Source organism: Equus przewalskii, chromosome 19, assembly GCF_037783145.1.
Source record: "Equus przewalskii isolate Varuska chromosome 19, EquPr2, whole genome shotgun sequence".
Lineage (NCBI taxonomy): Eukaryota > Metazoa > Chordata > Mammalia > Perissodactyla > Equidae > Equus > Equus przewalskii.
The window spans coordinates 24,922,780-24,937,100 of NC_091849.1; the positions used below are offsets into that span (position 1 = coordinate 24,922,780).

The 14,321-nt window shown below is 43.6% G+C and overlaps 1 protein-coding gene and 1 pseudogene across 13 annotated transcripts; both read left to right on the forward strand.

Annotated features, from left to right (window-relative positions):
- The first annotated feature begins 449 nt into the window (after window positions 1-449).
- LOC103562014 (butyrophilin subfamily 3 member A2-like) lies at window positions 450-2,756 on the forward strand (annotated as a pseudogene).
- A 1,373-nt stretch (window positions 2,757-4,129) lies between these two features.
- LOC103562019 (butyrophilin subfamily 3 member A2-like) lies at window positions 4,130-13,634 on the forward strand. Of its 13 annotated transcripts, none has more exons than XM_070585299.1 (8): window positions 4,141-4,280; window positions 5,298-5,443; window positions 6,917-7,011; window positions 8,589-8,678; window positions 10,703-10,984; window positions 12,728-12,928; window positions 13,109-13,129; window positions 13,220-13,634. In XM_070585299.1, the coding sequence occupies exons 4-8, from the start codon at window positions 8,594-8,596 to the stop codon at window positions 13,240-13,242; spliced, it is 612 nt and encodes a 203-aa protein (XP_070441400.1). In that variant the 5' UTR covers window positions 4,141-4,280; window positions 5,298-5,443; window positions 6,917-7,011; window positions 8,589-8,593; the 3' UTR covers window positions 13,243-13,634. The 13 variants fall into 13 exon arrangements, with proteins under 13 accessions (XP_070441404.1, XP_070441399.1, XP_070441393.1 ...); XM_070585300.1 differs by having other exon boundaries at window positions 8,594-8,678; XM_070585301.1 differs by having other exon boundaries at window positions 4,144-4,280; window positions 5,295-5,443.
- Window positions 13,635-14,321: the final 687 nt, after the last annotated feature.

A 14,321-nucleotide genomic window follows, 5' to 3' on the forward strand; every position in this document is an offset into this window, starting at 1 on the left:
GGGGACTCAGAGAGGAGGGTTCTGTATCAGTCAGTGTGTCATGGTGGAGGCTTGGACCTGATGTAGCAAGGGCAGTATGGGAAAGGGAAAGATTCTGGCCATATTTGGACAGTAGAGACAAGGATTTCCTGATGGGTTATGGTTAGTATATGTACATTTAACACTACATGCATAACATTTATATGCTAAATGTATGTGCAATAGACATTACACATTTTTATGGATAATTTTCCATGTTGGGACTCAAAGGTTAAGAGAATCCCAAGCAGACATTTTGGCAGAAGAGGATCTTGAGTCACCACACTAGTGACTGTGTGTCTCACCCTGAGTTGGCCCTGGGGAGATGGAGGTTTGATGCAGAATTCACTATCCTCCTCCATGTCGTAGTTTTATCCTCCTCCATGTCGTAGTTTCTGCCTGACTCTTTCTGGCTTCTCTCTGTACCACAGATGATAATAACAAGTTCCCTAGATTTCCCTCTGCTCAACCTTCTTGTCTGCCTCTTCTTGGTCCAGCTGCTTACCCTTTTCTTGGGTTAGGAACATTCTCCTTATGTGTGTCTGAAGCAGACAATTACCTATTAGTGTCTAGTCAGAACATCTGACAACTCCTCATACCTGGAAGTCTCATCTCAAACTGAAAGTGGGAATGTCAATAAGACAAATTGTACTTCTATTAGGATCATGTTCCTCTCTAGGTTTTTCATACCATAACCCTCCCTGCCAGACATCACCCCCCTTACACCCATGGCCCCAACTCCCACTGATGGAACTTCTCCTTTTACTGACCAGCTCAGTTTTCTGGGATTGCCCTCCTGGGCCCATCCTGGCCATGGTGGGTGAAGATGCTGATCTACCTGTTATCTGTCCCCAAAGATGAGCATGGAGACCATGGAGATGATGTGGGTGAGATCCAGCCTTAGGGAGATAGTATATTAGTATGCAAATGGACAGGAAGTAGAAGATCAACAGATGACAGAGTATTGAGAGAGACCTTGGATTTAAGTGATGACATCACTGAAGTGAAGGTTACTCTCTGAATTTACAATGGCAGAGAATGGGACAGTGGAAACTGCACGTATTATTTTCAAGATGACAACTTTTCTGAAAGAAACATGGTAGAGCTGGAGGTTGCAGGTGAGCCTCCAGGTTTAGTTCTGAACTCCTTCCTCCACATGGCCTGTGGGCAGAAGCAGTTCATGCTCCAAATCCACCTCAGAGTATCCTGGCTGGTCACGAGAACTGCCTCCTCTGCCTTCCCAGTTTATTTCTCTGAGACCCTTGAGAAAGACCAAGGTTTTCCTCCAGGAAGAATCCCTCCTATACCCTGATATAAAGTAAAGGACTCCTTCATGCTGGCACCAGGGTCTATGCAGGGAAGTAGGTGGTAGGGGATAGGTAGGGTAAGAAAAATTTCCTCAATGATGGCACACAGATGTTTGGGTTCAATTGTGTCCCAGATCGCTTATGTGGCCCCTCCAGGTGCGTGCTGCTATGGGTCTGCTATGGGACACCTTCTGTACTGCCAGTGTTTTCCAACCAAAGCCTCCAAGGAACACACCAGGCATTGAGCAAGTTGTGTTTATTACTTGTTGCAGGGAGGAGTAGTACATACCATGTGGGAACCATGGGATGTCTCAGTAAGAGGTTGTTAGAGAAGACTTGGTACAGAATTCAGGCTTATTATGTTAGGGGAGTTGGGGGAAGGTTTATGGAAGTGTTCCTTTACTCTGAATTTGATGCTATCAGGAAGGTAGAGGGGCTGTGATGCCGTGGCTGGGTGTCAATAAGTCTTATCTAGGAGGAAGACTAGAGTGAGGCTAAAGCTGTAATTGGTCAAAGAACAGCAGTCGCTCATAGGCAGGATAGGGAAATGTTTGGTCATGACTATGGTTTGGGCAGTGTTCATGTTCTTTTCTGTATTCAAAGAGGATTGTTGAGTGGTCTGGTTTTTATTTTGACCCATCATAGTGACACAGTGCCCTTGTCTGATGTTGATGTTCCATGAAATTCCATATGTTCAACAGCAGAACACTGAGATCAGGTTGATTTCTTTATCTCAGGGCACTCTCTTGCCCTGTAGTGTCTGGCTGTATTTGGTCAATGGAGAGCCATAGCAGAAGATGGGCAAGGGAGATAGGAGACATGGGTCAAGGTACTTATGCCTCTTGCTTTCTCCCTGCAAGACAACCCCTAGATGGCTGCATTCCTTTCCCAAAGATCACAGCTCCTCTCAAGAAAGCTCTCTCTACAGGACTCTTTTAGGTCTTTGAAATGGCTTCCTCTCCACCTCCCTTTGGATTTAGGGGTGGGTGGTAATAGCTCCACTGTTCCTGGCTATGAGCTACTGATCTATCCCATGCAGTTTTCGCCTTACCATGACCATGCTTTTGTAAACAGCTCCTTAATATGCCACTGATCTCTGTTGAGATTCTCATTGATACAGGAGGCTCCAAAGAATTTAGGCTCATTTATCCTTCCACAGCCCTGGGTTCTGATCTTCACATTGAAATGAAGGGTTATGAGGACGGATGGATACAGCTGGAGTGTGTGTCCACTGGCTGGTATGCTCTGCCCCAAATACAGTGGAGAGATGCCATGCCAGCTGTGGCAGCTTCCTTGGTTATACACGGAGCCCTAGTGTTGCTAGTTCTGGGACAGCTCCCAGGACTCACTGCACACAGCCCAGGAAGGGGTCTCCCAGAGGCCCCTTTGCCCAGTAGACCTGACTCCTCTGCTGTGGACAGTACTGATTAACTTCTTGTCATTATGCAGAGAAACTCCAGAGAGCTCAGTAAGCTCTGTGCTTCCTCCTCCTCTGTGCACGATTTGAGACCCTCTCACGTGCCGGTTTTCTCATGAGGTTTCTTTGGTCTACTTCAGGCCGGAGAAAAGGCCAGAAAGTGGGTGGTGAGTAAATTAGAATTCTTGTGTTTTTTTTTTTTTTTTTTTTTTTTTTGAGGAACGTTAGCCCTGAGCTAACATCTGCTGCCAACTCTCCTCTTTTTGCTGAGGAAGACTGACTCTGAGCTAATATCCGTGCCCATCTTCCTCTACTTTATATGTGGGGCGCCTACCACAGCAAGGCTTGCCAAGCTGTGCCATGTCCGCACCTAGGATCTGAACCAGTGAACCCTGGACCATCGAAGCAGAACATGCACACTTAACAGCTGCACCACCAGGCTGGCCCCAGAATTCTTGTTTTTAATCTAAGACTTCATCAACCTCATCTAAAAGGTGGTTCTTTCCCCTGATGTCTTGCTCACTCCTACATAATCTCGACTTAACCCATATAATCCCAATATCTCTGTCTCAGACCTCATGGATGCCCCAAAGGGTTTTAAAACCTGCTTCCAAAACTGAACTCCATACCCTTTCCTGTCACCTGCTCTTCCTCCTGTGCACCCTTGATTCTTCAAGGCTGCCACCACTCACCCAGGTGGGCTCCTTTCCCTCCTACCCCTCAGGGCAAGTCCTTTCTACTGCTTAGCCCAGGGCTCCTTCTCAGCATGGACTGCTTCCCTTAATTTTTCTCTTCTTTTATCTCATATCCCTAGGACTCAGTTTACCACAGCCCTTCTCTTCACAGCTGTCACCAGCAAACCACTCTGCCTCTCTGGTTTCTGCTTCCCTTCCTCCAAAAGCTACTGTTGTCCTCTTTTTCTTAAGACTTTTAAGACCTAAGACTAAATAAATATCAGGAAACAGATAAGAAATCTGGACAACAACCAGCATTAACAACACATTGTTTTTTGAAAGGTTTTAACATTATTCACCACAATCTAGAGTGTCAAAGTAAACTTGCTAAAACAGATACCTGAATATATTCCTCTGAGTTCCCAAACTTCCTGTGGCTTCCCATTGCCTATTGCTTAGTTCTGCTCATAAATCTATTATGGTGTAAAGGACATTAAACAGGTGTATATAATGAAATACTGATTATACACAAACTTACACATAAATAATTCAAGTAGGTAAACACAGAGAGACACAAACAGCGTGGCAATTAGGGCTGTAATTTTTCTTCATTTTGTACAATTCAGTACAGTTTCAGTTTTCATTCCACCTTAGCCACTGGTTTCTGTCCAGCAGCTGATAAGAAACACTCTGCTGAGCCAATCAGAAACCTAATTCTTCCGAAGACAGACTCTGTTACTGTTTCTCACAGTGAGAAAATTTCTTTCTTTTCCCTTTCTTCCAGAACAGACTGTTAGCTATAATGGAGAACTACTCACTACCTTCATTCTATGGGCTATAATATTCAGATGGGAGTACCAAGGGGTAAGTGGAAGAAATTGGGAAAACCAAGAGGAATGGGGGAGAGATTGGTAAAAGCCAAGGGGCACGTTAGGGAGAAATTGGTAAAAGCCGGGACCATAGACCCTGGAAGGAGAGAGACTAAAACACTTAGAGTGGGTACAGAGAAGACTCACTCAGAGAAAGTGGTTTGGTGCTTGTGTGTGTGGTGAGGGAATGGGGGGTGAGGGCGGGAGGCAGTGCTAAATGTAGGAACTTGCCTTGGGAAATTTGGTCGGAGGGAGACAACCTGAATGAAGAAACTTACCAACTGCATGTTCTCGGGAAATTACTGTGGTCATAAAGGAGCAAAGGATTCTATTATCTCCCCTGGGATCTCTGGGGATGTATTCTAAGAGATTCTAAAAAGAGATGTGCCTTAAAGACATATGTAAAGATGTTCATTATAGAATTATTTGTAATGTAGAAAAATATGAACCAACCTCCATATACAACATACACATACATACAAAAGTTGGGTGATGGATAAACAACGTAGTGTCCAATCATAAAAGAATTTCCATACAGTCATCAGGAATTATGTTTTTAACAAAGATATTTATTTGTTTATAATTATGACAAAGTCAGATCCAATTTGGATATTTAAGTTGTATCTACATTTTGCTATTGTAGATTTACTGTGATGAACAGCCTACAACATAAAATTTTGTTAACATCTCATTTTTTGTCTTTAAGAGTAATTCTTAAGAGTGGAATTTCTGGGTCAAAGGATGAAACATTTTGAAGCCATTTGGTATTTGTATATAGATGGTCAAAATACTTTCAGAAAGATTTACATTCCCATTAAGGGAAGTATGTGTTTACCATTACAGGTTATTTAAATTTTATTCTTTTATATCTTTCTCCATTTTCAAATTGCCTGTAATCAGGAAAAAAAATCAATAAATATCCAAAAAGTAAGTGAAAACATAGTCTCCACTCTGAAAACAGTAGGGAAATTTTTAAGTATAATAATAATAATAATACTGTCTTCTCTAGCAGCTTAGAAAACAGTTTGAAGAGGAGAGGATGTACTGAAAGACAATATTCTGTCTGAGGTTGTGTCCAGGTTTCAGGCAGGGGTCCGAAGGAGTGCCAGCTGCACAGACTTCTGCTCCCTTGTCCCCCAGCAGCTCCTGGACTTGCAGGTACTATGATTGGGGGCCTCATGCTGCTTTGTTTTGGAGGAGTTGGTATTTTCTGAACAACTAATAAGTTGCAGTCATGATAATTACTTGTAAGAATTATTAAGGGTTAAGTTATTCTTGAAAACTTTTAAAATTTAAAACATTCAAATAGTTTTCAAAGTGTAGGGTGGAAAAGATAAAAGTATCTTTCACTCAATCTGCAAGTCTCGGTATGGCATGTGTCCTTTTAGACCTTTTTTTCTTCTTTTTTTGCTGAGGAAGTTTCACCCGGAGCTAACGTCTGTTGCCAATCTTCCTATTTTTGTATGCGAGACACCACCACAATATGGCCACTGACAGACAAGGGGTATAGGTCTGCACCTAGCCACCGACCCCAGGCTGCCAACGTGGAGCATGAAACTTAACCATCAGGCCACCAGGGCTGGCCCTTTTTAGGCCTCTTTTAATGAAATTACACAAACATGTGTATACAAATTTATAGTTTTGTTTTTGTGTTTTAACAGAATCATTAGCATTTTCCTTCAATCTGCTTTTTGTTCACTTAATATATCCTGATTATCTGGGTTAGTGACTATAATTTAGTCTTAACTGCAACATTGAATTCCTTCATAGGGATGAGCCATTGTTTCACTAACCATTAGGTTGTTGATTGCTTTTTTACTTTTGAAAATAATGCCCCAGTTTCATCCTTACATATGTTTCTCTCAACCCATGCAAGTGCTTCGCTGGACCGGATATCTGGAAGTGAAATTGATGGGCCAATTATGCACATTCTAATATTCATATTTCACATTGGTCCTTGACTTACTGGAGTTTAAATAGGTTTTGTCACATGGCTGAGATCATACAGCTTGTGATTCATAGTGCCATTACCTAGTTTGTACCCCATCTTTGATTCCACTCCTAACATTTGGTGGGCCAGGCACAAAGTGTGTGTTCAGTAAATATTTGTTGAATGAATGAATGAAAAGATGGGTGAGACCTGGTCTTATTCATAGCTCTCCCATTCACTAGCTCTGTGATTCAGAAGTGGTGGGTTCAGCCTGTAAGTGATTCAAGAATCTCCACCAGGGAGTCTGCCTGGATCTTAACCAGAGTCTGATGGGGGTGTGATTTCAAATTGATGATGGCCATGGGTTGGGGCCTACAAGAGTCTGCAGTGTAGCTCCCCAGATGGGCACTTGCTCAAATCATTTGTCAGCACCCCATTCCACCTCACATCTTCAGGAAAGGAGAGGATACATGATGGGAGGGAAGCTAGGGAGAAGGGAGGGGTCTGTGTCCAGAGTTCTCAGTCCTGTCTCCAAGTAATCCACCTAGGCCTGTTCTCAGGCTCTCCAGTATCTAGGAATGCAGACTACTCTGGGGTGGTTAGAATGGAAGTCAAACTACAGCTCCTGCTAGAATCAAGACTTGCCAGCTTGCCAGGTCCCCATACTTTTCTTATCACAAAGGTTCACTGTGATCCCACAGATCTGCCTAAAGATGGTGGAGGTGCTTTTCTGAGTCAAGACAGAGTTGTGAGCACTGGGCTACTAGTGGTGACTTGCAAGGGCCCTGCCTCTGAGGTAAGAGAATCTCAGTACTTTGTAGAGATATGAGCTTTGTTAGGCTAACCTGTGCTCCTAGCCTCACATGTTTGTCCCTACGTTCCAAATGCCAGCTCTTATATCTCTGCCTTGAAAAGGTGCTTCTATAGCAGTGTAGAAATTAAGAGCAGAGAAATTATCCATTCCTGGTGATCCCAGAGGCCATCTTCCAAGGAGCATTATGGATACCTGGGAAAGGGAAAGCAGGAAATTCATCATTTTCTTTCCAGGGACTTTTATCCCCCAAAGAACAATTGTAAAAATAGTGCACTGAGGTACACCGAGTTGGACACTCTTGCATACTCATCCAGGGCATGCTTGCTCCTTGAAAACACTTCATTGAAAAGTAGGAATAAATACATTAGTATAGGCAAGTTCCAGTGGGAGCTCTGGAAGCCAAGCTCTGCTCTCTAAGCCAGGCCAAAAAAGCAGGTCATTAGGAGGCAGATGCTTATCTTCACTGCTGTCCACCTACCCTCCTGTAAGATGCCAACTATTTAATCTGATCATCTAAACCAATTAAAATGCTAGTGAGTATTGATGGGTTAATATGATGTTACCCCTCACCCATTTACTCATTCAGCAATATTTAGTGAGGATTCCACATTGTAAGGTTGATACACATCAGTAAACAAAATAGACCAATATCCTGTCATGTTTACAGATAGTAAACACATCATATGTTAGATGGTGAAAATTCAATGGAGAAAAGAGAGAAGGCTCGGGGGATGGGAGAAGTTTGCCATAATCCTGTGGTCAGAGAAGGTCTCATGGAGGAAGTGACTTTAGAGGAAAGCCTTGAAGGAGGTGAGGGAGTGAGCCTTATGGATATCTGGGGCAAGAGGGCTCTAGGTAGAGGGAAGAGTGAGGGCAGAGGTCCCCTGTTTTGACCTGTTCCAGGACCAGCAAGAAGGGCAGTGTGGCTGGAGCAGATGAGGAAAGTAGGGGAGATGAAGTGAGAGGTGCAGGTCCTGGAGGGCCATGTTGGCCATTTTGAGGACTGCAGCATCTACTCCGAGTAAAATGGGAGCCACTGGAAAGTGCTGAGCAGAGGAGTGACGTGATATGACTCAAGGAACGTTCTGGCTGTTGTGTTGAGCATAGACTCTAGGGGACACAAATGGAATCAGGGGACCCAGAAAGGAGGGTCCTACGTTAATCAGAGTGTGATTGGGAGGCTTGAACCTGGTTGTAGCAGGGGAAGTGTGGGAAAATGGAAGAATTCTCAGCATTTTTGGACAGTAGAGCCAAGGGTTTCCTGATGGTTTAGAGTTAATGTATGTACATTTAACACTAAATACATAAGATTTACATGTTAAATGGATGTACATTTAACATTATGTATTTTTAAGGGTGATTTTCCATGTTGGAGCTCAAAGTTAAGAGATTCTCAAGTGAACATTTTGGCAGAAGAGTATCTTGAGTCACTGGCGTAGTGACTGTGTGTTTCACCCTGAGTCAGCCCTGGGGAGGAAGAGGTTTGATGTGGAATTTGCCATCTTCTTCCAGGTCCAGGTAATAGTTTCTGCCTGACACTTTCTGACATCTCTCTGCAGCACAGATGAAAATGGCAAGTTCTCTTGGCTTCCATCTTCTTGTCTTCCTTGTCTGCCTCATCTTGGTCCAGCTGCTTACCCCTTGTTCAGGTAGGGGATATTCTGCTTTTATGTTTTTGAATCAGACAATTACCTATTACTGCCCAGTCAGAACATCTGAGAACTTCTCATATCTGGAACTCCCATCCCAAAGTGAAGGTTCACATGCCGTTAAAACAAGTTGTAGTTCTCTTAGGAATGTGTTCTCCCATACATTTTTCATACCTCATCCAGCCTCCCTGAGAACCCCCGCCCTTTGCCCTCATGGCCCCAACTCCCTCTAATGGAGCTTCTCCTTTAACTGAGGAGCTCATTTTGCTGTGATTGGACCCCATGGTCCCATACTGGCCATGGTGGGTGAAGACGCTGATATACCCTGTCATCTGTCCCCAAAAATGAGTGCAAAGACTATGGAGCTAAAGTGGGTGAGATCTAGCCTTGGGCAGGTAGTATGCAAGTATGCAAATGGGAAGGAAGTAGAAAAGCAACAGATGGCAGGGTATCTAGGGAGAACTTCAATTTTAAGTGATGGCATCACTGAAGGGAAGGCTACTCTCCAAATTTACGACAACAGAGCCTCTGATAGTGGAAACTACCTGTGTTATTCCCCAGATGACAACTTCTCTGAAAAGCCATGGTGGATCTGGAGGTTGCAGATGACCCTCCTGGTGGGGTTCTGAACTTGCTTCTCTGTGGGAACTGGTGCAGAGGCAGAGGTCATACCCTAAATCCACCTCAGAGCATCCTGGCTGGTCACTAGTATCTGCCTCCACTGACTTCCCATTTTGTTTCGCTGAGACCCTTTGGAAAGAAACAGTTGTCCCCCCAGGAAAAATCCCTCCTGCACCCTGTAATGTCAAGTAAAGAACTCCCTTGTGCTAGTCACCAGAGTCTAAGCAGACAAGTGGAATGTTGGGAATAGGAAGGATAAGAAAAGATCTCCTCAGTGATGGCACACAGTTGTTTGGGTTTGGATGTTTTTCTGTGGCCCCTGTAGGTGCACGTTACTGTGTGCTCTGGGAGGCTGACCCATGGGACAGTATCTGTGCCACCAAAGTTCTCTAACCAAAAGTCCCCAGGCACACACCTGGAGTTGATCAAGTTGTGTTTATTTCTTGTTATAGGCAGGGAGAATGCAGGCCATATGGGTCTGTGGGATATCTCAGTAAGAGGGTGTTACAGAAGACTTGGTATAGAATTTGGGCTTGTGTTCTGGGAGTTGGGGGAGAGTTTATGGAAGCTGGGATTTGCTCTGCACTGGATGCTATAAGGAAGGTGGAGGGGTTGAAATGCGGTGGCTGGGTGTCAATATGTCTTATCTAGGAGGAAGACCAGAGTGAGGCTAAAGCTGCAATTGGTCAAGGATCAGCAGTCACTCATAACCAGGATAGGGAATTGTTGAGTTGTGATTGTGGTTTTTTACAGTAGTCATGTTTTTCTTGATGTTCAAACAGGATTGTTAAGTGGTCTTCTTTTTCTCTTGACCAATCATAGTGACAAAGTGCCCTTGACTGATGTTGCTGTTCCACGAAATTCCTTATGTTCATCAGGAGAACACTGAGACCAGACCAAAGTCCAGATGTCAAGGATTGCATTTCTCTTTCTCAGGGCACTCTTTTGCCCTGTGGCCTCTGGCTGGGTTTGGTCAGTGGGGAGCCATAGCAGAACATGGAAGGAGGGAGACAGGAGGGAGATGTCTAAGCACTTATTCCCTGGCTTTACCCTTGTAGGACCACTTCTAGCTGGCTGCATTCCCTTCCAAAGATGGCAGCTCTTCTTAAGAAAGCCCTCTCTACATGACTCTCTTCTTTTAGATGAGTTGGCTTTAGATGAAAATGGCTTCCTCTCCTCCTCCCTTTGAGCTTCGTAGTGAGTGGTAACAGCTCCACTGTTCCTGGCCCTGCGGTACTGCTTTATCCCAGGTCACTTACCTGTCAGCATGACCACACTTTTGTAAACAGCTCCTTTATGAAACTCCCTTGAATTATCTAATGTGAGTGTGCCACTGAATCCTGTTGATATTCTTATCAATAGAGGAGGCTCCAAAGAATTCGGGTTCATTTATCCTTCCACAGCATTGGGTTCTGATCTTCACATTGAAATGAAGGGTTATGAGGATGGAGGGATCCATCTGGAGTGCCTGTCCACCGGCTGGGATCACCAGCCCCAAATACAGTGGAGAGATGCCAATGGAGAGAACATGCCAGGTGTGGCAGAATCTTTGGCTGTAGATCAAGATGGCCTGTATGCAATCAAAGCATCTGTGATCCTGAAAGGCAGCTCTGAGGAAGGGGTGACCTGTGTCATCAGAAATCCTGTCCTCAGCCAGGAAAAGACTGCCAGGATTTCCATTGCAGGTCAGTACCCTGCTGAGCCTCAGTATACTGCGCTGAGCTGTGGCTATTGAAAGAAGGAAGATGTGTGATTCTCTGTTGCTGACTTGAATCTCTGCAGCGAATATAAGGCACAGAGTAGGATCCAGAGCCTTCTTCTTACACCGGGGATGTTTCTTTTTCCCATAAAGCTGTTTACATAACAAATATTTACCGAGTATTTCCTGTTTGCAAGAAACTGTGACAGGCAATGAGAATTGGGGTAAAAAGGTAAAGATAAAACCCTTAAGAAAAGAAAAATGACAAAACAGGAAAAAGAGTACAACTCATATCATATAGATAGAGCCAATCTCCCTAAAAAATAAAATAACCAGATAGAAAAGTGAGCAAATCTTGCAGAAAAGGAAATAACATGTGAGATGATGTCCAATCTCACTCATGAGGAACGTATATTAAACATTTTCCTCTTGTGAGACTGGCTGGCAACAAAATAGAACAAAACCGAGATAGCAGATCACACGTTCTGATGGCAGGATTGTGGGGAGACAGTCACTCTTAGACATTTGTTGATGTAATTTGGTATATTTTTGGTATAAATTGGCTGAACTTTCTTTGGGCCAATATAGCAGTATTTATCTAAACTACTTATTGATCCAAATTCCCACTTCTGGGAATTTATCTGACAGACATAGTTTCATTCGTATGAAATGACTCATGTAAAAAGTTATTTCTTGGGCCGGCCCGGTGGTGCAGCGGTGAAGTACGCATGTTCTGCTTCGGTGGCCCAGGGTTCGCTGGTTCGGATCCTGGGTGCGAACATGGCACCACTTGTCAAGCCATGCTGTGGTAGGCGTCAGACGTATAAAGTGGAGGAAGATGGGCACAGATGTTAGCTTGGGCTAGTTTTCCTCAGCAAAAAGAGGAGGATTGGCAGCAGATATTAGCTTAGGGCTAATCTTCCTCAAAAAAAAAAAGTTATTTCTTATAGCATTAATTATAATAGAAAAAAGTTAGAATATATGCAAATGTCCATCAACAGGGAACTATTGTGCAATGGAATGTTGCACAACTGGGAAAGAAAGCACAGACATTCTCTCCGTACTAATATTGCAGGATTTCCAAGATGAACAGAAAAAGCAGATGCAGAGCAGTTTTCTTAGAATGCTATCTTTGGTGTAAACAAGAAAAAATAAAAATATATTTATATTTTTAAAATTTAACACACACTTACATATCACTCACTATATATCAGGCACTTTATAAGCATTAATTTAATCCTTTAACCTTATGAGTGAGGTGCCATTATTACCCCATGATACAGATTAGGACACCAAGAACAGAGTGGTTAAGTAATTAGTCCAAGATCACACTGCCTGTCAAGTGGAGGAGCCAGAATTTGAACGCAGATCCTCCAGCTCCAAAGTTCACATTCTTAGCCAACATATTAAGCTGACTAATGAGAGGCTAGTAAACGGGGGGTGGGAGGGAGTAGATGGGAGACTTGGATGACTTTTTGTATTTTTTTGACATTTGAATCATGTTAAGTGTAACCTATTGAAAAACTAAATTAGAAAGGCCATATGATTCTGATGCTCAAGTAAGTCATATTTACAGGTGAGAAACAAACAGTACAAGGCAAGTAATAGTATTCTGTTGTAGGAAGAGTTTTCCCTGGGACTTTAGGAGGAGAAGGATCATTTAATGTCATGAGATCAACCCTGTGTTCCCAGCTTGAGAGTGAGAGGCTAAAGCTCCATTCCATTGCAGACCCCTTCTTCTGGAGCGCCCAGCCCTGGATCGCGGCCTTCACTGGGACCCTCCCCATCTTGCTGCTGCTTCTAGCAGTGGCGAGTTACTTCCTATGGCGACAGCAGAAGGAGAAAGAGGCTCTATTCCAAGAGAAAGAGAGAGAGCGAGAGGAAAAAGAAACAGCTGAGGCAGAAAAGGAGCAGGAAAGAAGGGAAAAAGGTATCAGACCAGGGTGGGAACCTAAGGCCCTGTCTTAAGGGAGGGAGCCCCATGACCTCATCCCTTCCCTACTCTGTGCACCCACCTCTGCACTGGGTCATTTGTAAGTTTATTGTCCTGAGGAACTCCTTGATCCATCCCCATAACAGTAATTTTTTTTCTTTCTTGCTTATTTTCCAGAGCACTACCAGAATCTATGCTGTAAGTTCCTATTTCCCCCAGAGACCTACACTTGTCTCCATACCTCTGCTTTAAGTCTCTTAATGACTCTTCACTTTTATCCCATTGCAGACAGCCGGTTCGGATTCATCTAGCACTCTGATTTTTCTCTGAATTCACATCTCAGACTCTTCATTTGGATATTTCCCAGCCCATTTCCTCACCCCTAACTCTGCCCAGGGCTCAGAATTGTCCTGGATCCCTTTTCTATGGGAAAGAATTAAGGATGATTGATTAGGGGGAATCATGGAGGAGTGGTAATTTTTAATGGAGAAAAGGGCCTTCAATCTCTCTCCACAAGGTGCCTGCAGACTCTTGAGTCCAGCAGGGTACCAGAGAATATCCCGGTGTGCACTTGAAAAGAAATGAGAAGGAGGGGGATGGAACTCCTAGTTGAAATGCCTTCCCTATGCCTTGAACCTAAATGGATGCTTTACATAATCTGTAGGCTGCTGAGAAGAAAATAAAGAATACAAGATTTAGAAAATCAAAGAAGAGGGATAGAGAAAAGTGTCTCTTCAAAAGGTCTGGTACTGGTGGCTTAATTGTCATAGACATATTCAAGCTGTTTTTGAAAAAATACTATCTGAAATTTCCTCATTAAGTTGCCCAATTCTTTTCAGAAGTAGGCAGGAAACAACACAGCTTGAGATAGATGTATTCTGGTACACATACAGAGACAGGTGTACACACAGTGATACCTATGCCCGGGTATGGGAGTGTAGATACATACAAAACATCTGCTGGGTCTCAGCTGGGAAAGGACTTACATGGTGCCTGTGGTATCATCAGCATGCAATTGATGTTCTCAGACTTGATATCAAGGAGGAGAGGGGAGGAGAGAATTGAACAGGCAGAGGGAGATGGTAGGAAGGGTGGGGGTGAGGGTCAAAAAGGAAGATTAGATGGGTACAAAAGGAGAGAAAGAACACAACCCAGAAATGACATATTTCAGGAGACCTTTCCACATTTCTTTCATTGTAAGTTGAGTAAGAAATCTGAGGAGTAGCCTGGTGAGTGACTCTGATATCTCAGAATTTCCTGCAGCATGAATACTAAGCATTTAAACCATTCCTCTGTCCTATGACCCACTGGCATTCCCAGTAGGAATAATCAGATCTAGCCCAGAGTCTCATTTTCTGTGGGGTATACCAACTTTGCTTTTCTGGAGTCT